Source organism: Plasmodium yoelii (assembly GCF_900002385.2).
Source record: "Plasmodium yoelii strain 17X genome assembly, chromosome: 10".
Taxonomy (NCBI): domain Eukaryota; phylum Apicomplexa; class Aconoidasida; order Haemosporida; family Plasmodiidae; genus Plasmodium; species Plasmodium yoelii.
This window is the reverse complement of record NC_036182.2, coordinates 1,938,912-1,962,733: the sequence shown is the minus strand read 5'-3', so window position 1 is coordinate 1,962,733 and position 23,822 is coordinate 1,938,912. Positions and strand designations below refer to the sequence as shown.

The window sequence follows — 23,822 nt, the reverse complement described above, 5'->3', positions numbered from 1 at the left end:
GTTATCGAATCTCGATGTACCACGGATCTATATTTCATGAATACCTATTATATATTGGTAATATGTTTAATTAACAATAAAAATATACCTATTAACCTGAAGGTATATTATACTGTAGATGAATATTCAAATGAATCAATTATAATTATACTTTGATATATAAAAGTATTATGCTGTTCGGTTATAAAAATACGATTTGAATCTAAATAAATATGATACAAATAATAAGTTTTGCTAAATAAAACGTTTCATAAACCAAAGAAACATTTTATTTTATACATAATTAAATATAGCCCCTGATTAACAAGTTTTATATAATAGGCAATTATGATATAGCATAATATGAATTCATATATAATCAATATAGACATTTTATTTTAATCATATTAAATTGACATGAACACTCAATTTAATATATTATAACATATGAAAAAATATTATGCGACACATTTCATATTAATGGATATCTTCCTTGGGGGGGAGGCATATTTGACTTTTGAATTTAATCTCGTGATTAAACATACGGAATTATACATATATTAAATTAGTGTTCAAATTATAAAAAATTAAATGCAATATAATGCTTAGCCCTAACCCGAATATGGGTCCCACAACATAAAAACTATATAAAAATTATGCAAAAATTACTTTTCAATAGACAGTTTCTTAAAATATTTAAATCATTATTACTATTCCTGAAATAGACATTCTCTTCGAATCATATATTAACGATTCATTTTCTTCTTTATATTTTTTATTTTTTCTCTTAAATATTGTTTTTGAGCTCGTTCCCGAAATCCAAATAACGAATACTAATATAAAATGTTAAGAAGCGTACGGTTGTTTGTTAATGTTTGCATATATATAATAATTTTTTTTTTAATTCCTTATTATTTACCTTATAAGAAATTCCTAAAAAAAATGCTATTGCACTAAATATCGATAAAACTGTAAATAATCTGTTTCCTATCAACGAACTTGATGATGCATGTTCAGATGTTAGTGCAGAAATGTCTGCTATTATCTCTGGAATGGATGGGAAATCATTATATTTATTTTTTAATTTATCATAATCAGTTGATAAAACGGGCAATATTTTATTACGTGCGGTACCTTCAATTTTACTGTCATTGTTAAGCTCTGTATATTCGTTAAAAAAATGAGTAGCATCATTTGACAGTGTCATTCCACTTGCACTCTTTGCAGCATTACCATGTATATTACATAATAATTTGAATGCATCATAAAATTTAGACAGATCGTCAATATTAATATTCAACAAATCTTTTCGTTCATCTATGAATTCCTTAAGTTCTGTAAATCTATAGGCAGTATTTGTAAAATTATCATATTTATGACTATTAATTACATGTTTAGTATAAAAATCGTTTATTTTGGTGGAATCGTGTCCTCTGATTTGATTTAATTTGTAACTAAACCATGAAATCATGTATAGAAAAAATGCATTAGTATTATTTTCTTTATATTTTTTATTTTTGGATATAGAATAACATTGTTCAAGTAACCATAAAAATCCAGCCGTAATTTTACCGAGATTATTATCACATTCATTTTCTCCTGAACCTGTAATAGGGCAATAATTTTTTAAACTTTTATGATCTTTAAGTTCAAGTGATACGGATTTGTCTAAGTCATCGGGTAAATACGTCCTCAAAAAATCAAATTTTCCACACTAAAAAACCATTTAAAAAAAATTGATAAAAATATGTATTAAGAAAATGTTATTAAAATAAAACTTAATGAAGTTTATAGGAAATACAATATCAAAAAATGTATATACTAGATCATCATCCATTATGATATAATATAATTTATAATTTATAATCTCTAGGTTAAGAGGGTATCATATTAGTTTTATATATATATACTAAAATAGGTAATACAATTATTTAATCCTATATACAGCAATTATTTATAGATAAAAATATTTTTATTATTATTAATATCAATTTAAAGATAATATGGAACAATATATACTTTTTGGTAGTTAGATAAATTCCCTTGTTTTGGGTTTTTTTTAATACATTTGTTACCATTGTATATAATACAATTTTGTATAAATTGTTATCCTTAATAACACTCATATGAGCATTATTATAAAAATTAAAGTAACATTGTAATGAATTTAGAATATATCTTCTTATACATATGCTTTAATATAAAAAATAAAAGTCATATCTTTTGTTTTAATAGCTGTCCTTCTAAAACATAAAAACTGTATAAATATAAAAAATAAAAAATATTATTATTAGTATAATTTATAAAAGTATATAAATATATTTTTTCTAATATATTTTAAATATTTATATACTTTTTTCTTATAATATATAATACAGTTTTTTCTAAATTATAACATTTATAAAATAAGTTGCATTGCTCCCTTTATTAATTGGATATACATGATTTTAATATTATTTTTATTTAATATATATCGATTCCAATTATATTTAACATTTTCAATAACCTTATTTTTATCCCTATATAATTCAATTTAGAAATATACCTTATTATATAATTTTATAATATATTTTGCACATATTTCCCACGGTTTAAAACGACAATTAGTACTAAAACTGTATTTATATGCTTAAATAAGACTTTTAATGCATATTGTTTTAAAATAATACTTAGTAAATATTAAATATATAACACATAAATACGTATTGATGAAAATTTTTAAGTATAATAGAAAACTATGTGTATTAGGTTGGTATATTGCACTTTGAGAGGAGAGATAAGGGAAATATGTTTTTTTAAGACAATAATGTAGCCATATAAGATTTGCCTATTATATATAGTTTAATTATGTTTTATATTTTCTACCATTAAAGCTTTCAATTCATCTATACATTAAAAATAACTTAGATTTATTACTTTTATAAATATATAGTTTGCTTTTATATTTTATAATAAACTATATTTAGTTTTATGGTGAAAAACAATATTTTTAAGAAAACTACAGAATTATTAATATTATTTTGCTTGGCAGTGTTAATTCTAATATTGTCGCATTAAAGCATATTTAAATGAATGTTATAATATTACATTTTATCTTGTATGCATACAATTTTATTCTTATTACAAGTTTAATAATATATATAATTAATATATATCAACATATTCGAATCAAATGAATTTAATGATTTGTTCGTATTTAATGCTTTATCTATTGTTATTACTATTATTAATGTTACTGCTATATCACTGTATAGTACAACGGATTAATTAATGCCCTTAATACAAATACTTTAAATCAATGTATGATATGTCCGTGATTCATTGTTTAAAGTATAACATTTTATAACATATATACTACCTCGTAAAACGATATATTTATAATACATATTTATTAATTTATATATGATAACCTAATAAAAATAACATTAGTTCAAATTAAATTAATTATTATTTGCCCTTTCGATAAAATTAATATTAATATTTAATTATATGAAGTTTCACAATAAAACAATATTTCAATATTAGTTATTAGTAGAGCATTTTATTAAATTATATGCATAGATATATAATAATAACGCTATTATATCTATCATATTATTTATAATTATTATAACAAAATATGATATTAAATATTATTAATATAATTATATTTTTTCAATTAACTACTTATAATATATTTCCAATTTATATATACCTCATAGCTTTAAAATTTAAAAATTAATACTGATTAATCTAATGTTATACCTTTATAGTAAATAAATTGATGTATATAAAACAATTTATATCAATATAAATTAGAACTTTAACATAAATGCAAAGTATTTAAATGAAAAAAGTGAGTATTATATATATTTATAATTTATAAATTTATTATATATATAGTGTATTTTTTATGTATTAATAAAAATGTTAGAAGCATAGCAATATTTTGTAGACAATGTTATATTGTCGAATTTCGATCGATATTTTATGAATCTATATTTTATGATTATATATTATACATTGGTAATATGTTTAATTAATGTTAAAAACACATATGTTAATCCGAATATATATTGTAATGTAGGCAATTGTTCCAAATGAATCATCATATAATGCTATTATTATAGTTCAGATGGCGTAATATAATTGAAATTAAAACAAATATGATACAAATAATTTTTGCTAAATAAAATGTTTTATCAAACAAAGAAACATATTATGTTATGCATAATTCAATATAATTATGATTAACAAGCTTTATATAATAAATAATTATGATATATCATAATATGAATTAATATATGCAATATAGACATTTTTTTTAATCATATTAAATCGATATGAACACTAAATTATATATATTAGAAATTATGAAAAAATGTTATACACCCCCATTCATATTAGCTTATACCCCTCCTTGGTTGCATATTTTGGCTTTTGAATTTCATTTTGTGATTAAACATATGGGATGGTACATATATTTAATTAGTGTTCAAATTATAAAAAATTAATACAACATAATACTTAATCCTAACCCAAACATGGGTTCCGCAAGCACAACCCTGACCTACAACATAAAAACAATATAAAAACTATGATCAAAAATTACTTCGAAATAGACAGTTTCTTAAAATAAATCAATCGTCATATTCAGAATAATTTATTAATGATTCATTCTCTTCTTTACATTTTTTAGCTTTTCTCTTAATTTTTGTTTTTGAAATCGTTTCCGAAATCCAAATAACGAATACTAATATAAAACGTTAAGAAGTGTATGATTTTTTGTTAATGTTTGCATATATATAATGAAAATAATTTTTTAATTCCTTATTATTTACCTTATAAGCAATTCCCAAGAAAATTGGTATTGCACCAAATATCGATAAAACTATAAATAATTTACTTACTAGTGATAATTCTGATAATGTAACCTCAGAAAATTCTCCATACGATTGTTCAGATCCTGTTACATTATTTTTTTTAGAAGTTTGTTCAGAACATTTTGCATCAGTTTCTGTTGTATCTATCTCTAGAAGGAAATCATAATTTTTATATTTATTTTTTAAATTCTTATAATCATTTGATAATGTAGAAAATGCTTGACAATAGCCGATATATTTAGCATTATTAGGATCATTAAGTTTTTCATATGCTTTAACAAATTCATTAGCTTTTTCCGAACATTTTGTGCAATTTGACGCGTTTTCATCAAATTCAGTATACATTTCACATAATAATTTAAATGCTTCATAAAATTTAGATACATCATTACTATCCATACCAAACACATTTTTTTTATCTATAAGATCCTTATAATCATCATAATCAGTAAATCCATTTATTTTCGTCTTATACTTATCACAATAATATATGTATGTACTATAAAAACATGTTGTATTGTCTTTTTCACTTTCCTTTAGGTTTAACATATAAATTAACCATATCAAAATGTAATCAACCATATTGATGCTATTTTTTGCAGGAGAGGAAACCACATTACAATCCTTAATGAATTCATCCAGCAAATATAAACATCCAGCACTTATTTTATTCAAATCACTTTGAGAAATATTATCACATAAATGATCTGAAAGTTCAATATCATTACAATAATTATTTGAAAATTTATTATTATCATTAAATTGATATTTTCCACTACTGTCCAATTTATCGGCAAAATCATCCCATACATTCTTGAACCTTTTACACTATAAAAACATTTAAAAACAATTAATAAAAACGCGAATTATTAAAAATTTTATTAAAATAAAGTTTAATGATATTTATATGTAATACAATATAAAAAAATGTAGAGGAAACTATATTATTAAAAAATGCATATACCACTTCCTTATTCATTATAATGGGGTTTTATTTTTGATTTGTAAATTGAGTAGAATCATGCTATTTTATATACACTGCATCAAATATGAGACGCAAATACTTTAACCCTATATATAACTGTCTGTAGTTAAATATACTATAAGTTTTTCAATAATAAAATAGTAGTATTACTAAAATCATATTATACTTATTTTATGACAATTAGCTAAATTACCTTAAATAGAGGGTTGTTTAATACACTTTTGATTAAATATATGTATGATGCATTTAATACAAGAAATGCATTCTTACTAACATTTTGCATAACTATATTATAAAAATGAATATACATTTATAATGAATTTAAAGTATTTTTGAACGTAGAAAAGGAATATATTTATATCTTATGTTTTGATGATTGTCTTTCAAAAACTTAAATACTGTATAAATCTAAAAAATTAAAAATTATATTATTACTATGATCCTTAAATATATAAATAGTCATTTTTTAAAATATATTAAACTTTTATATATTTACTTCTAATACTATATACCATGTTTTATTAAAATTATAGTATTTTCAAATTAAGTTGCATTGTTTCCTTTCTATGCAATTATATAAATTTATATTGTTTTTAACGAATGTAGATAAATTCAAAATTCATTTTAATGTGCTCAATAACTTTATTTTTATTCCAATATACCTTATTGGATAATTTTATAATATATTTTTCCATCTTTTCCATTCTTTAAAACAATTTGCACTGAACCCGTACTTATAAGCTTAAATAAGTCTTTGAATGCATGTTATTTTTAAAATAATGCTCAGTAAATATTAAACATATAAATACCTACTGATGAAATTTTAAAGTATAATAGAAAACTATGTTTAATTAGGTTGTTATATTACCTTTAAGAGGAGAGAGATAAGATATATTGCTATTTTAATATATAAATTTAAATAAATATTTGCTAATTGTTTTACATAGTTCATTTTTATCTTATATATTTTATTTGTTTAGTTATCAATGTATATACATTCAAATAATTTATTAAAAATACTATATTTTATTAATTCTACAAAAAACTATGATAATATAATATGGAATAATAAAATGATATTTAATATTAATTAAGTATTTAACTCTTTCTTCATTAATCTATATTTTTAGAATATAAAACTACAAATTCCAAATTAAATAATTAACAAATATATAATGTATTATTATGTCTTTTCTATAAAATTAATATTTAATTATATGAAGGTTTCACAATAAAATAATATTTTAATATTAACTATTGGTAATTTCTAGATTATATGTATAGGCATATAATAATGCATCATATCTATAATATTAAATTTTATTATATACTTATATTTTATTTTTTAACTATTTTAAAATATAATATATTTATACCTCAAAATTTTAAAATTAATAGTGATTAATCTACTATTATACCTTTATGATAAATAAATTAATGCGTGCAAATCAACTTCTATTAATACAATAAGATAATAGTAACTACAATTACAACTTCAAAAAATGTTAGAAGCATAACAATAATTTATAGATTATGTTATATTGTCGATTCTCGATCGATATATATGAATCTATATTTTATGTTTATCTATTATTACAGTTCAGTTGAATAACATGATTTAAATTAAAATAAATATGATGCAAATAATACGTTTTACTAAATAAAATTTTCATTAAATAAAGAAACATATTATGTTATACATAATTCAATATAATCACAGATTAACATGTTTTATATAATTGACAATTATGACATATCAAATATCTATATTAATATATGCAATATAGACATTTTATTTTAATCATATTAAATCGACATGAACACTCAATTGTATATATTATACTTTATGGAAAATATGCTACATGACCCCTTTTTTATTGCATATTTGGGATTTGAACTTCATCTTGTGATTAAACATACGGTATGGTACATATATTTAATTAGTGTTCGAATTATAAAAAATTAAATAAAGATATAATACTTAGCCCTAACCCACTATGGGTACCACAACATAAAAACTATATAAAAATTATCCAAAAATTACTTCGAAATAGACAATTTCTTAAAACATATCAACCATTATTACTATTCCTGGAATAATCAGTACTCTTCGAATAATATATTAATGATCAGTTTCTTCTTTATTTTTTTACCATGTCTCTTAAATGTTGTTTTTGAGATCGTTTCCGAAATCCAAATAACGAATACTAATATAAAATGTTAAAAAACGTATAATTTTTTTGTTAACGTTTGGATATATATAATGAAAATAATTTTTTAATTCCTTATTATTTACCTTATAAGAAACTCCCAATAAAATTGATGCTGCAACAAATATAATTCCAATTGTAATTAGTATATTTTTTGTTACTGAACTTCGTGGACAAGCTACAAATGATGGGACATTACTACACCAATGACTATTATAGTTATTTTCAAAATTTTTATAATCTTTTGATAAACTTAACCATAGTTGTAAATAAGAACTTCCTTTAGTAATATCAAAAACATTTTTAACTTTTTCACATTTTTCAAAAAATTCTCCAGCATTTTCTAAACATGTCTTGCATTCAGTATTATTTTCTGCATTAATTTCACTATAAATGTTACATAATGATTTAAATGCATCATAAAAATTAGATATATCTTTAATATCAATATCCATCGATCTTATTTTTGAATCTATAATATCCTTATTAATATTATTAGGTATATTCCCCTTATAACAACTATTGTTTTCTATATTTTCAGTATAAAAATCGTATAATTTGGTGATTCCAATTTTTTTTTTTTGATTTAGTTTATAACTTAACCATAAACTAGCGTATTCAACAATTTTATCACTTTCTAAATTTTCACTACCAAACATGTTTAGTAACAATATAAAACCATAGATAATATTTTCTTCACCACTACAACTGTCACTATTAGGGAAAAACGTATTTAATGAATCCCTATAATTATTTTCTCCCTGATTGTTCAGATCATCAACAAAATAATTATCGATCGTATTAATTGCATCACACTACGAATATATTTTACGAATTAAACAACAAAATGTATTAACATAAATGGTACTATAATTAAAATTAATATAATTTATAGGAATGCAACATAAGAATAATATAAGAACATGATATATACCAATTCCTTAGACATTATAATGAAATTCTGTTATAATTTGGAGGTTATGCGGGGTGATGCTATTTATATATAATACATAGAATATATATTATATTTACTTAAGCTCTTTACATACCAATTATCTTTCGTTAGATACATTCTTAATTTTAACTTCATATAAAATAATAATACATTATTATTACTAAAATCATATAATACTTATTTTATGACATTTAGCTAAACTATCTTAAATAGAGGGTTGCTTACACACTTTGTCATATGTATATATGATGCATTTTATACAAAAATACTATTCTTACTAACATTTGATATAACTTTATTATAAAAATTAATATACTTTTATAATGAATTTAAAAAATATATACATATGCTTTAATATAGAACACAAACAACGTCCTAAAACTTAAATAATGCACAAATATATAAATTTAAGAAAGTTATTATTATTACAATCCTTAAAGTATATAAATAATTATTTAATAAGATAGACTAAATACTTATATAATTGTTTCTTATAATATATAATACAGTCTTTTCCAAAATAACACTTACAAAATAAATTGAATTGTTCCATTTTCTATGCAAAATACATAAATTTATATTGTTTTTAATGAATGTATATAAATTTATAATACATTTTAATGCGTTAAATAACTTTAGTTTTATTCCAATATACCTTATTGGATAATTTATAATATATTTTACGCATAATTTCCACGGTTTAAAACGACAATTAGCACTGAACCCGTATTTATAACCTTAAATAAGTCTTTGAGTTCATATTGTTTTTAAAATCATACTTAGTAGATATTAAATATTAACATATAAATAACTATTATATAAATATTAAAGTATAATAGAAAACTATGTTTGATTAGGTTATTATTTTACCCTTTAATAGGAGAGAGATAAGATATATTAGCCTTTAATATATATATTTATATAAACATTTTCTAAATATTATACATAATTTTATCTTATATATTCTACTGTTATAGTTAATGTATATCGTTCAAATAATTTATTAAAAATTCTATATTTTATTAATTCTATGGTAAAACAGCGACAATATAATATGCGTTAATATGGAATAATCAAATGACATTTAACATGAATTGAGTCTTTAACCCTTTCACCATTGATTCATATTTTTATAATATTAAACCACATATCTCAAATTGAATCTTTAACATATATATAGCATTAATACCTTTATAATGTATTATTATGTGTCTTTTCGATAAAATTAATATTTAATTATATGAATTTTCCACAAAAAAAAATACTTCAATATTAGTTATTAGTAGAGTATTTTGTTAGATTATATATATATATAGGCGTATAATAATAACGCTATTCTATCTTTCATATTATTTATAATTATCAGAACAAACTATAACATTAAATTTTATTAATATACTTATATTTTGTCTTTTAACGATTTAAACGTAATATATTTATACCTCAAAATATAAAATTAAAAAATGAATAGTGATTAATCTAATATTATACCTTTATGGGAAATAAATTAATGTATATAGAACTATTTCTATCAATATTAATTAAAACTTTAACATAAAATGATACTATATATAATCGAAAGTTAAAAGGATAGTATACATATATCTATAATATAATTTTTATGTATTATTAAAAATGGTAGATGCATAAAATATATTTTATAGATATTGTTGTGTTGTTGAACTTCGATCGATATTTTATGAATCCATATTTTATGATTACCTATTGTATATTGATGATATGTTTAATTAATGTTAAAAACACACATATTAATATGAAGATATATTATAATGTAGACGATTGTTCCAAATGAATCATCTTATAATAATACCCAACCGCATATATAATGCTATTATTACATTTCAATTGGCATAGTATAATTTAAATTAATTGTAGCACAAATTATAAGTTTCACTAAATAAAATTTTAATCAAATGAAGAAAAAAATTATGTTATACATAATTCAATATAACTACATATTAACAAGTTTTATATAATAAATAATTATTATATAGAATAATATGAATTGATATATGCAACATCGACATTTTTTTTAATCATTTAAAATCGATATGAACACTCAATTATATTTATTATAACTTATGAAAAAATGAGATGTGGCCTTTTTCATATTAATGTCAATACCCCTTTTTTGGTTGCATATTTAGGCTTCAGCTCGATGTTAAAAATGCAGGATGGTACATATATTTAATTAATGTTCAAATCATAAAAAATTAAATGCAATATAACACTTAGCCCTAACCCGAATATGGGTTCCACAACATAAAACTATATAAAAATTATGCAAAAATTATTTATTTCCAAATAGACAGCTTCTTAACATATATTAATCATTATTAATCTTCGAATCATATATTAATGAATCATTTTCTTCATTATATTTTTTATTTTTTCTCTTAATTTTTGTTTTTGAAATCGTTTCCGAAATCCAAATAATGAATACTAATATAAAATGTTAAAAAACGTACGATTTTTTTGTTAACGTTTGCATATATATAACGAAAATAATTTATAAATTCCTTATTATTTACCTTATAAGAAATTCCCAAAAAAATTGGTATTGCAACAAATATAAGTGCAATTGAAATTAGTGAATAAGTTAGAAGAGGTGGAAAATAACTACATTTATTTTTTAAATTATCATAATCCTTTGATAATATAGAAAATAGTTGACTATATGATTCGTTTTTATTAATATCCAAATCTTTAAGTTGTTCATATTTTTTAACAAATTCTTGAGTCTTTTCTAAATATTTATTGTAATCTGATTCGCTGTCATCACATTCAGTATACAATTTACATAATGATTTAAATGCATCATAAAATTTAGACATATGTTCATTAGGAATATTCAATACATAATTATGTTTATTTATAAGATCGTTATAACTACTATAACCTTCAACACCATCTCTATTCTTTTTATAGTCATGGAAATCTTTCATATCTTTATTGTAAAATTCATTTATATTGGGAAATTCATTTTTTAACTTTTGATTTAATTTATAGCCTAACCACATCATAATATATACAACAATATCAATTTTGCCATCTGCATAATACGAAAAAACTGATTTACCATCATAAAATCTATCTAATAACCATAAGCACCCACCGTTAATTCGATTGGTATCATTATCACATTTTTTATCAGGGCAGTAAGTCGTGAGCATTCCACTTGTAGAAAAATAATTTCCAGAACCATCCGATTCATCGGACAAATTCTCCCTCAAAGTATCAAACTGTTCACACTAAGAAACAATTTTAAAAAATCAAATAAAAATGTCTATTAAAATGAACGTATTATTAATTTTAGATAGTACAATATCAAAAATGTGTAATAACAAATATTTTTATTCAAGAAATTGTATGTACCACTCTACTAGTTAACATATTGGAGATTTATTTTTAAACTATAAATTAAGTATATCATATTAATTTCATATATTGCATCAGAATAGAGGACATAAAATTGGATTCTCTATATAAAAATTATCTGTAGTTAACCATATTTTATTTTTAGTATTAATTTAAAATTAATGTAAGTAATAATACAATAGTAATACTATAGTAAGTTTATATATATATTATTGAAATTATATAAATTGCCTTAAATTGGAGATATTTGTTTTGGTCATATGTATAACATAAATTATGCTTAAATTTATGATTATTAATAATATTCATTCTAATTTTATTATAAAAATTTAAGGAATTTTGTAATGAGTTTAAAATACATTCCCTTATGTCTCAATATAGAAAAATACAAAATTGTTTCTCATGTTTTAATAAATATATTTATACCCATGAACATGTAAATATGTAAAAATGTAAAAATTAATAAATCTATTATTAATATATTTTTTAAAAGTATATAAATAAATATTTTCTAATATATTTTAAATATTTAATACTTGTTTCGAATGCTACATACCACTGTTTTATTAAAATTATAGTATTTTCAAATTAAGTTACATGATCCATTTTCTATGCAAATTATATAAATTTATATTGTTTTTAATGAATGTAGATAAATTCAAAATTCATTTTAATGTGCTCAATAACTTTATTTTTATTCCTACATATTACAATTTAGAAGTATTCTTTGTTGGATAATTTTATAATATATTTTCCCATCTTTTCCATTCTTTAAAACAACAATTAGCACTGAATCCGTACTTATAAGCTTAAATAAGTCTTTGAATGCATATTATTTTTAAAATAATGCTTAGTAAATATTAACAAATAAATAAGTATTGATGGAAATTTTAAAGTATAATATAAAACGATGTTTAATTAGGTTGTTATATTATCCTTTAGAGGAGAGAGATAAGATATATTTGCTCTTTTAATATATAAATTAAATTGAATATTCACTAAATATTTTGCACTGTTCATTCTTATATTATATATTTTATTTTTATAGTTATCAATGGATATACATTCAAAAAATTTATTAATATTCTATATTTTATTAATTCTATGGTAAAGTAATGATAATATAATACGCGTTAATATGGAATAATAAAATGATATTTAATATTAATTGAGTCTTTAACCATTTCACTATTGATCCAAATTTTTATAATATAAAACTACAAATCCTAAATTGAATCTTTAACAAATATATAGCATTGATACCTTTATAATGTATTATTATGTGTATTTTCGATAATATTAATGTTTAATTATATAATTTTCCACAAAAAAACAATATTTCAATATTAGTTACTAGTAGAGTAATTTATTATATTATATTTATAGGGGTATAATAATAATGTTATTCTATATATTATATTATTTATAATTATTAGAACAAAATATGATATGAAAATTTATTAATATAGTTATATTTTATTTTTTTAAAATTTTAAATGTAATATATTTATACTTAAAAACTATAAAGCTTAAAAATTAATATTAATTAATCTAATATTATATCTTTATAGTAAATAAACTAATGTATAGAGAACTATTTCTATTATTTGAATTTAATACTTTAGCATAAAATGATACTATATATAAACGAAAATAAAAAGGATTGTATACATATATTTATAATGCAATTTTTTATTAATATGCATATTTTTATTGATTATTAAAAATGTTAGATACATAAAATGCCTTTTATAGATAATGTTGTAATGTCGATTCTCGATCGATATTTATGAATATATATTAATACAGTTCATTTGGATAACATTATTTGAATCAAAATAAATATGATACAAATAATAAGTTTTACTAAATAAAATGTTTCATCAAATAAAAAACATATTATGATAAGCATAATTTAATATAGCTCTGGGTTAACAAATCTTATATAATAAATAATTATGATATATCATAATATGAATTAATATATGCAATATAGACATTTTTTAATCATATTAAATCGATATGAACACTAAATTATATATATTATAATTTATGAAAAAATGTTATGTGACCCTTTTTTGGTTGCATATTTAGGCTTTACCGCGTAATTAAACATATGTGAATGGTCATATATTTAATTAGTGTTCAAATTATAAAAAATTAAATGTAATATAATACTTAGCCCTAACCCGAACATGAGTTCCACAAACACAACCTTGGCCCACAACATAAAAACTATATAAAATTATGCAAAAATTACTTTCCAATAGACAGTTTCTTAAAATATGTAAATCATTATTATTATTCCTGAAATAGCCATTCTCTTAGAATCATATATTAATGATTCATTCTCTTCTTTATATTTTTTATTTTTTCTCTTAATTTTTGTTTTTGAAATCGTTTCCGAAATCCAAATAACGAATACTAATATAAAAAATTAAAAAAATGTACGATTTTTTTGTTAAAGTTTGGATATATATAATGAAAATAATTTTTTAATTCCTTATTATTTACCTTATAAGAAATTCCTAAAAAAAATGCTATTGCACCAAATATCGATAAAACTATAAATGATTTGTTTGCTATCGACGAACTTGATGTAACTCCAGACATTTGTGCATAAATGTTTGTTGATATTTCTGGAAGAGATGTAGTATTGCTACATTTGTCTTTTAATTTATTATAATCAGTTGATAAAGTATATAATATTTTATTATGTGAACTGTCATTAGTAATGTTAGGATCTTTGTTAAGTTCTTCATATTTTTCAGCAAATTTATTAGCTTTTTCCAAACATTTTGTGCAATCTTTCTTTTTTTCATCAAATTCAGTATACGTTTCACATAATAATTTAAATGCTTCATAAAATTTAGATATATCTTTAATATCCAAAAAATATTTTTTTTGATTTAAAAGATCCTTATAGCTCCTATTACCTTCAACACTAATTATAGAGTTTTTATACTGATCACTACCATTTATATATGTAGTATAAAAATGTTGTAGATGGCTGATGTCGCTAATATTATTTTCCTTTAGGGTTAAAATATAACTTAACCATATCATAATGTATTCAACAATATTCATATAATTGTTTGCATATTGCGAAACCAAATTAGAATTCTTAAAGAATGCATTAAAAAAATATAAGCATCCAGCATTAATTTTTTCGAGATCATTACCACAATCACCAGTACAATAGTCTTTGAAATTATTAGCATCTTTAAATTGATATTTTTTATTATTCGAATCATATTCTAAATTCGTCATTACATAAATGAAGTTATTAAACTAAAAAAAATTTAAACAATTAATAAAAACATGTATTATTGAAAATTTTATTAAAATAAAATTTAATGATATTTATATATAATACAATATCAAAAAATGTAAAGGAAATTATTATTATTAAAAAATGTATATACCACATCCTTATCCATTGTGATGAAATTTCATTTTATATTTGTAAATTGAGTAGAATCATGCTATTTTATATACAATACCCCTAATCTGTGACGAAAATACTTTAACCCTATATATAACAATTGCTTGTAGTTAAATATATTATAATTTTTTCAATAATGAAATTAATATACATAATAAAATAATATTATTAGTATAGAAATGTTATATTTCTGTTTATGATAATTAGCTAAATTACCTTAAATAGAGGGTTTCTTAATACATTTTAGTTAAATATATATATAATGAATTTTATACAAAAAATGTTATTGTTACTAACATATGGTATAACTTTATTATAAAAATATATATACTTTTATAAATAATTTAAAGTATGTTTAAACATAGAAAAAGAATATATTTATATCTTATGTTTTAATGATTGTCCTTCTAAAACTTAAATACTGTATAAATCTAAAAAATAAAAAGTTCTATTATTACTATAATCCTTAAAAGTATATAAATAGTCATTTTTTTAAATATATTAAATATTTATACACTTGTTTCTAATACTATATACCATATTTTTATTAAAATTATAGCATTTTCAAATTATGTTACTTACATCTCTATGCGAATTACATAAATTTATATTATTTATAATTAATATAGATAAATTTAAAATGGATTTTAATGTATTAAATAACTTTATGTTTATTCCAATATACTTCAATTTAGAAATATGGCTTATGGGAATTTTATATTCTATTTTACGCATCAATTCCACGGTTTAAAACAATTAGCACTGAACCTGTATTTATTAAGCTATTTATAAGCTTAAATAAGTATTTGAGTATAAATAGCCTTTGAAATAATACATAGTAACTATTAAACATATAACAAATAAATAAGTATTGATGCAAATTTTAAAGTACAATAGAAAACTATGTTTAATTAGGTTGTTATATTACCCTTTAAGAGGAGAGAGATAAGATATATTTCCTCTTTTAGTATATAAATGTAGATAAATATTCGTTGATGTTCTATATAGTTCATTTTTATTTTATGCATTCTACACTTATAGTGATCAATGTACATACATTTAAATAATTTATTAAAAATTCTATATTTTATTAATTCTATGATAAAATAATGATAATATAATACGCGTTAATATCGAATAATAAAATGACATTTAACGTTAGTTGAATCTTTAACCCTTTCTCCATTGATCCTGTTTTTTAGAATATAAAACTACAAATCCCAAATTGAATCTTTAACAAAATATATAAAAATTATATCAGTATAATGTATTATTATATGCCTTTTCGATAAAATTAATATTAATGTTTAATTATATGAAGGTTTCACAATAAAATAATACTTCAATATTAGTTATTGGTAGAATATTTTATTATATTATATGTATATAATAATAACGATATTATATCTATCAAATTATTTATATTTATTAGTACAAACTATGACATGAAATTTTATTAATATACTTATATTTTATTAACAATTTTAAATGTAATATATTTATACCTCAAAACTATAAATCTTAAAAATTAATAGTGATTAATCTAATAGTATACCTTTATAATAAATAAATTAATATATATGAAACTATTTCTATTATTTGAATTTAAAACTTTAGCATAAAATTATATTATATATAATCGAAAATTAAAAGGATAGTATACCTATATTTATAATTAAATTTTTTATTAATATGCATATTTTTATTGATTATTAAAAATGTTAGATGCATAAAATATTTTTTTATAGATATCGTTGTGTTGTCGATTCTCGATCGATATTCCATGCATCTATATTTTATGAATATCTATTATTACAGTTCAGTTGGATAACATGATTTAAATTAAAATCAATGTGGTACAAATAATAAGTTTTACTAAATAAAATATTTAACCAAATAAAGAAACATATTATGATATGCATAATTCAATATAGCTCTGGTTATCAAGACTTATATAATAGGCAATTATGATATCTCATAATATGACTTCATATACAGTCAATATCTGTATTAATATATACAACATAGACATTTTATTTTAATCATATTAAATCGGCATGAACACTCAATTATATATATATTATAACTTATAAAATATGTTATGTAATCCCTTTTATATTAACTTATGACACTTTGGGATGCATATTTGGACATTGTCTCTCATTAAACATATAGATATAGTACATTTATTAATTTGTGTTCAAATTATAAAAAATTAATACAATATAACACTTATCCCTAACCCGAACATGAGTTCCACAAACACAACCTTGGCCCACAACATAAAAACTATATAAAAGTTATGCAAAAATTATTTCGAAATAGACAGTTTCTTAAAATATATAAATCATTATTACTATTCCTGAAATATTCACTCTCTTCGAATCATATATTAATGATTCATTTTCTTCTTTATTTTTTTTATTTTTTCTCTTAAATATTGTTTTTGAGCTCGTTTCCGAAATCCAAATAACGAATACTAATATAAAAACGGTAAATGAGTTTTTTTTGTTAATGTTTGCATATATATAATGAAAATATTTTTTAAATTCCTTATTATTTACCTTATAAGAAATTCCTAAAAAAAATGCTATTGCACCAAATATCGATAAAACTGTAAATAATTTCTTTCCTGTCGACGAACTTGATGATCTAACTCTAGATATGTATGCAGAAACGTCTGCTGTTATCTCTGGAAGAGGTGTAATACTGCTATTTTTATTTTTTAATTTATTATAATCAGTTGATAAAGCAGTCAATATTTGTTTATACGAACTACCATCAGTATTATTATAATTTTTACTAAGTTCTTGATATTTGCTAACAAATTCATTAGCATTATTTAACAGTATGTTGCTATCTTTACCCATTGCTACATTACCATACATGCTACATATTAATTTGGATACATCATAAAATTTAGACAGATCTTTAATATTAATATTCAACAAATAATTTTGTTTATCTATGAATTTCTTAAGATCTGTAAATCTACTGGAATCATTTATAAATTTACTATATTTACTATTATCATTTACATGTTTAGTATAAAATTCATTTATTTTGGTGGTGCTGTTCTCTGAGTTTTGGCTTAATTTGTAACTTAACCATAAAATAATATATAGAAAAAATGGTTTAGTATCATTTTCAGTATTACCTTTACTTGGATATTTAATAAAATATTTTCCAAGTAACCATAAAAATCCAATCGTAATTTGTTCGAGTTCAGTATTGCAGTCTTCACCAGGGCAGTAATCTTTGAAATTACTAATATTTTCTAGGTCAGTTTCTGCCTTTTCACTTAATTCATCGGGTAAATGCTTCCTCAAAATATCAAAGTTTGAACACTAAAATTCATTTAAAAAAAATGATAAAAATATGTATTAAGAAAGTGTTATTAAAATAAAACTAGTGAAGTTTATAGGGAATATAATATCGAAAAGTGTACATACTAGAGTATCATCCATTATGATGGAATATAATTTATAATCTCTAGGTTAAGGGGGTATCATATTATATATATATTCTAAAATAGGTAATACAATTATTTAACTCTATGTACAGCAATTATCTGTAGATAAAAATATTTTTATTCTTATTAATTTCAATTTAAATATAATATGGAACAATATATACTTTTATGGTAGTTAGATAAATTACCTTGTTTTAGGGGTTGTTTAATACACGTTTTATCATATGTATATATAATACAATTTTGCATAAATTGTTATCCTTAATAACACTCATATGAGCATTATTATAAAAATGAATATACTTTTATAATGAATTTAAAGTATGTTTGAACATAAAAAATGAATATATTTATATCTTCTGTTTTAATGATTTCAATTCTAAAACTTAAATACTTTATAAATCTAAAAAATACAAAATTCGATTATTACTATAATCCTTAAAAGTATATAAATAGTTATTTTTTTAAATATATTAATTTTTTATATACCTTTTCTTATAATATATAATATAGTTTTTTTTAATTATAACATTTACAAAATAAGTTGCATTGTTCTCTTTTTTAATTGTATATATATAATTTTAATATTATTTTTATTTGATATATATTCATTCCAATCAAATTTAACATTTTCAATAACTTTATTTTTATTCCTATATATTCCAATTTATAAATATTCTTTATTGGGTAATTTTATAATATATTTTGCACTTATTTCCCACGGTTTAAAACGATAATTAGCACTTAACCCGTATTTATAAGCTTAAATGCGTCTTTGAATGCATATTGTTTTTAAAATAATACTTAGTAAATATTAAATATATAACACAAATACGTATTGATAAAATTTTTTAAGTATAATAGAAAATTATGTGTATTAGGTTGATATATTGCACTTTGAGAGGAGAGATAAGGGAAGTATGATTTTTTAAGACAAGGATGTAGCCATATAATATTTACTTATTATACATAGATTAATTATATTTTTTACCATTAAACCTTTTAACTCATGTATGTATATATTAAAATTCTTCATTAAAAATGGCTTATAAATATTTTCAAATATATAGTTTACTTTTATATTTTAATAAATAATATTGTACTAGATGTTTTATAATAAACTATATTTTTAAGTAAACTATGGAATTATTAATATTATTTTGCTTGATAGTGTTAATTCTAATATTATCGCATTAAAGCATATTTAAATAAATATTATAATATTTCATTTGATATTGCATGTATACAATTTTAGTCTTATCATACCTTTAATAATATATATAATGAATTTATACCCATGTAATGTATCAAATTAACATAATGTATTTTTCGTATTTAATACTTTATCTATTGCTATTACTATTATTAATGTTACTGATAGATCACTGTATAGTACAACGGAATAATTAATGCCCTTAATATAAATACTTTAAATCAATGTATAATATGTCCGTGATTCATTGTTTAAAATATAACATTTTATAACATATATAATACCTCGTAAAACGATATATTTATAATACATATTTATTAATTTATATATGATAAACTAATAAAAGTAATATTAGTTCAAATTAAATTAATTATTATTTGCCTTTTCGATAAAATTAATATTAGTATTTAATTATATGAAGTTTCCACAATAAAACAATATTCCAATATTAGTTATTAGTAGAGCATTTTATTAAATTATATGCATAGATATATAATAATAACGCTATTCTATATATCATATTATTTATAATTATTATAACAAAATATTATATTAAATATTATTAATATAATTGTATTTTTTTAATTAACTAATAATATAATATATTTCTAATTTATATACACCTCATAGCTTTAAAATTTAAAAATGAATACTGATTAATCTAATGTTATACATTTATAGTAAATAAATTAATGTATATAAAACAATTTATATCAATATAAATTAAAACTTTAACATAAATGCAAAGTATTTAAATGAAAAAAGTGAGTATTATATATATATATTTATAATTTATAAATTTATTATATATATACATAGTGTATTTTTTATGTATTAATAAAAGTGTTAGAAGCATAGCAATATTTTATAGACAATGTTATATTGTCGAATATCGATCGATATTTTATGAATATATATTATTACAGTTCATTTGGCGTAATATAATTGAAATTAAAACAAATATGATACAAATAATAAGTTTATTAAATAAAATGTTTCATCAAATAAATAAATATATTGCGTATTATGATATGCATAATTCAATATAACTCTCTGTTAACAAGTCTTATATAATAAATAATTATGATATATAATAATATGAATTAATATATGCGATATAAACATTTGTTTTAATCATATTAAATTGATATGAACACTAAATTATATATATTATAATTTATGAAAAAATGTTATGTGACCCTTTTTTGGTTGCATATTTGAACTTTTAACTTCATTTTCGATTAAACATATAGGGATGGTACATATAATTAATTAGTGTTCAAATTATAAAAAATTAAATAAAGATATAATACTTAATCCTAACCCGAATATGGGTCCCACAAACACAACCCTAACCCACAACATAAAAACAATATAAAAACTATGATCAAAAATTACTTCGAAATAGACAGTTTCTTAAAATAAATCAATCGTCATATTCAGAATAATTTATTAATGATCAGTTTTCTTCTTTATATTTTTTATTTTTTCTCTTAAATGTTGTTTTTGAACTCTTTTCCGAAATCCAAATAACGAATACTAATATAAAATGTTAAGAAACGTATTATTTTATTATTAACGTTTACATATATATAATGAAAATATTTTTTTAATTCCTTATTATTTACCTTATAAGCAATTCCCACGAAAATTGGTATTGCAGCAATTATCGATAAAACTGGAATTAATTTGTTTGTTATCGGCAAACTTGGTGATGTAGCTTCATAATTTTGTAAAGAAGTTCGTTCAGAACTTTGTACACTATTTTCTTTTACTTTTATTGGTGAAAGGGATTGAATATCGCTACAATCATTTTTATTACTTTTACAATAAATTTTAAAATTATTATAATCATCTGATAATGTAGACAATACTTGATAATAGGGACTATCTTTAGTAATATTAAGATTTTTGTTAAGTTCATCATATTTTTTAACAAATTCATTAGCATTGTCTAAATATCTCTTATCTGTTTTTGTGTTTGCACTAAGTCCAGTATACATTTTACATAATAGTTTAAATGCATCATACAAATTAGACACATCTTCAAATTTAATATCCATCAAACATTTGTTTGCTTCTATGAACTCCTTAAAATTCATATATCCCGTACTGTCTTTTAATGAATTACTACAATCTTGTTCTTTTTTTATACAAGTATTATAATGCGTATTATCCTTTATATGCACTCCATAAAAATCATTTAGGTTGTTGATGTTATTGACTTTCTTTAGACTTAACATATAACTTAACCATATCATAATGTATATAATAAACGATTTATGTTTTTTATCATTAGAACCCTTAAAAGCAGTAATCCTATTAATAATATTTTGCTCGAACAACCATAGAAATCCAGCATTTATTTTATCGGCATTAGTTTCACATTTATTTTCTGAATCTGCAATAGGACAATACTTCTTAGCACTCCCTAATGTATGAATATCACTACTTTTAGAGATGTTTAAGTCATCGGGTAAATAGTTTCTCAGTTTATCAAACCTCAAACACTAAGAAAACATTTAAAAAAGTATAATAAAAATATATTTTAATTAAACTCTTATAAAATAAAGTTTAATGATATATATAATACAATTTCAAAAAAAGGGAATTATTAAAAAATGCATATACTATTTGGTTATCCATTATAATGGAATTTTATTTTTGATTTGTAAATTGAGTAAAAACATCTTGTTTTATATACACTTCCCCCAATATGTGACGTAAATACCTTAACCCTATAAATAACAACTGTCTGTAGTTAAATATATTATATGTTTTTCAATAATTAAATTAATATAGAATAATAAAATAATATTATTACAAAGAAAAGTTACATTTATGATAATTAGCTAAATTACCTTAAATAGATAGTTTCTTAATACATTTTTGATCAAACGTATATATACTGCATTTTATAAAAAAAAATAATGTTCTTACTAACATCTGGTATAACTTTATTATAAAAATGGATATACTTTTATAAAAAATTTAAAGAATTTTTGAACATATAAAAAGAATATATTTATATCTTATGTTTTAATGGTTGCCCTTCTAAAAATTAAATGGTGTATAAATTAAAAAAAAAATTATTATTACTATAATCCTTAAAAGTATATAAATAGTTATTTTTTAAAATATATTAAATACTATATACTTGTTTCTAATACTATATGCCATGTTTTATTAAAATTATAGTATTTTCGAATTAAGTTACATGCTCCATTTTCTATGAAAATTATATATATTTATATTATTTTTATTTAATATATATAAGTTCATAATCCATTTTAATGAGTACA

General features: G+C 20.3%; 7 protein-coding genes across 7 annotated transcripts; all 7 read right to left on the bottom strand.

The window, feature by feature from the left end:
* Window positions 1-725: 725 nt before the first annotated feature.
* Window positions 726-1,816, bottom strand: PY17X_1048801 (PIR protein; the record flags this gene model as incomplete). Its single annotated transcript, XM_022956389.2, has 3 exons — window positions 726-812; window positions 899-1,693; window positions 1,802-1,816. The coding sequence occupies 3 exons, from the start codon at window positions 1,814-1,816 to the stop codon at window positions 726-728; spliced, it is 897 nt and encodes a 298-aa protein (XP_022813433.2).
* A 2,808-nt stretch (window positions 1,817-4,624) lies between these two features.
* Window positions 4,625-5,820, bottom strand: PY17X_1048701 (PIR protein; the record flags this gene model as incomplete). The annotated part of the gene is made up of 3 exons (XM_034637572.1): window positions 4,625-4,711; window positions 4,800-5,669; window positions 5,806-5,820. The coding sequence occupies 3 exons, from the start codon at window positions 5,818-5,820 to the stop codon at window positions 4,625-4,627; spliced, it is 972 nt and encodes a 323-aa protein (XP_034493521.1).
* A 2,147-nt stretch (window positions 5,821-7,967) lies between these two features.
* Window positions 7,968-8,985, bottom strand: PY17X_1048601 (PIR protein; the record flags this gene model as incomplete). The annotated part of the gene is made up of 3 exons (XM_034637571.1): window positions 7,968-8,033; window positions 8,123-8,851; window positions 8,971-8,985. The coding sequence occupies 3 exons, from the start codon at window positions 8,983-8,985 to the stop codon at window positions 7,968-7,970; spliced, it is 810 nt and encodes a 269-aa protein (XP_034493520.1).
* A 2,382-nt stretch (window positions 8,986-11,367) lies between these two features.
* Window positions 11,368-12,405, bottom strand: PY17X_1048501 (PIR protein; the record flags this gene model as incomplete). Its single annotated transcript, XM_034637570.1, has 3 exons — window positions 11,368-11,454; window positions 11,544-12,263; window positions 12,388-12,405. The coding sequence occupies 3 exons, from the start codon at window positions 12,403-12,405 to the stop codon at window positions 11,368-11,370; spliced, it is 825 nt and encodes a 274-aa protein (XP_034493519.1).
* A 2,322-nt stretch (window positions 12,406-14,727) lies between these two features.
* Window positions 14,728-15,830, bottom strand: PY17X_1048401 (PIR protein; the record flags this gene model as incomplete). Its single annotated transcript, XM_034637569.1, has 3 exons — window positions 14,728-14,814; window positions 14,905-15,681; window positions 15,816-15,830. 3 exons carry the CDS (start codon window positions 15,828-15,830, stop codon window positions 14,728-14,730), a joined length of 879 nt encoding a protein of 292 aa, XP_034493518.1.
* Window positions 15,831-18,227: 2,397 nt separating this feature from the next.
* On the bottom strand, window positions 18,228-19,302 carry PY17X_1048301 (PIR protein; the record flags this gene model as incomplete). Its single annotated transcript, XM_034637568.1, has 3 exons — window positions 18,228-18,314; window positions 18,400-19,182; window positions 19,288-19,302. The coding sequence occupies 3 exons, from the start codon at window positions 19,300-19,302 to the stop codon at window positions 18,228-18,230; spliced, it is 885 nt and encodes a 294-aa protein (XP_034493517.1).
* Window positions 19,303-21,972: 2,670 nt separating this feature from the next.
* On the bottom strand, window positions 21,973-23,166 carry PY17X_1048201 (PIR protein; the record flags this gene model as incomplete). Its single annotated transcript, XM_022957750.2, has 3 exons — window positions 21,973-22,059; window positions 22,149-23,030; window positions 23,152-23,166. 3 exons carry the CDS (start codon window positions 23,164-23,166, stop codon window positions 21,973-21,975), a joined length of 984 nt encoding a protein of 327 aa, XP_022813090.2.
* Between the last annotated feature and the right edge of the window lie 656 nt (window positions 23,167-23,822).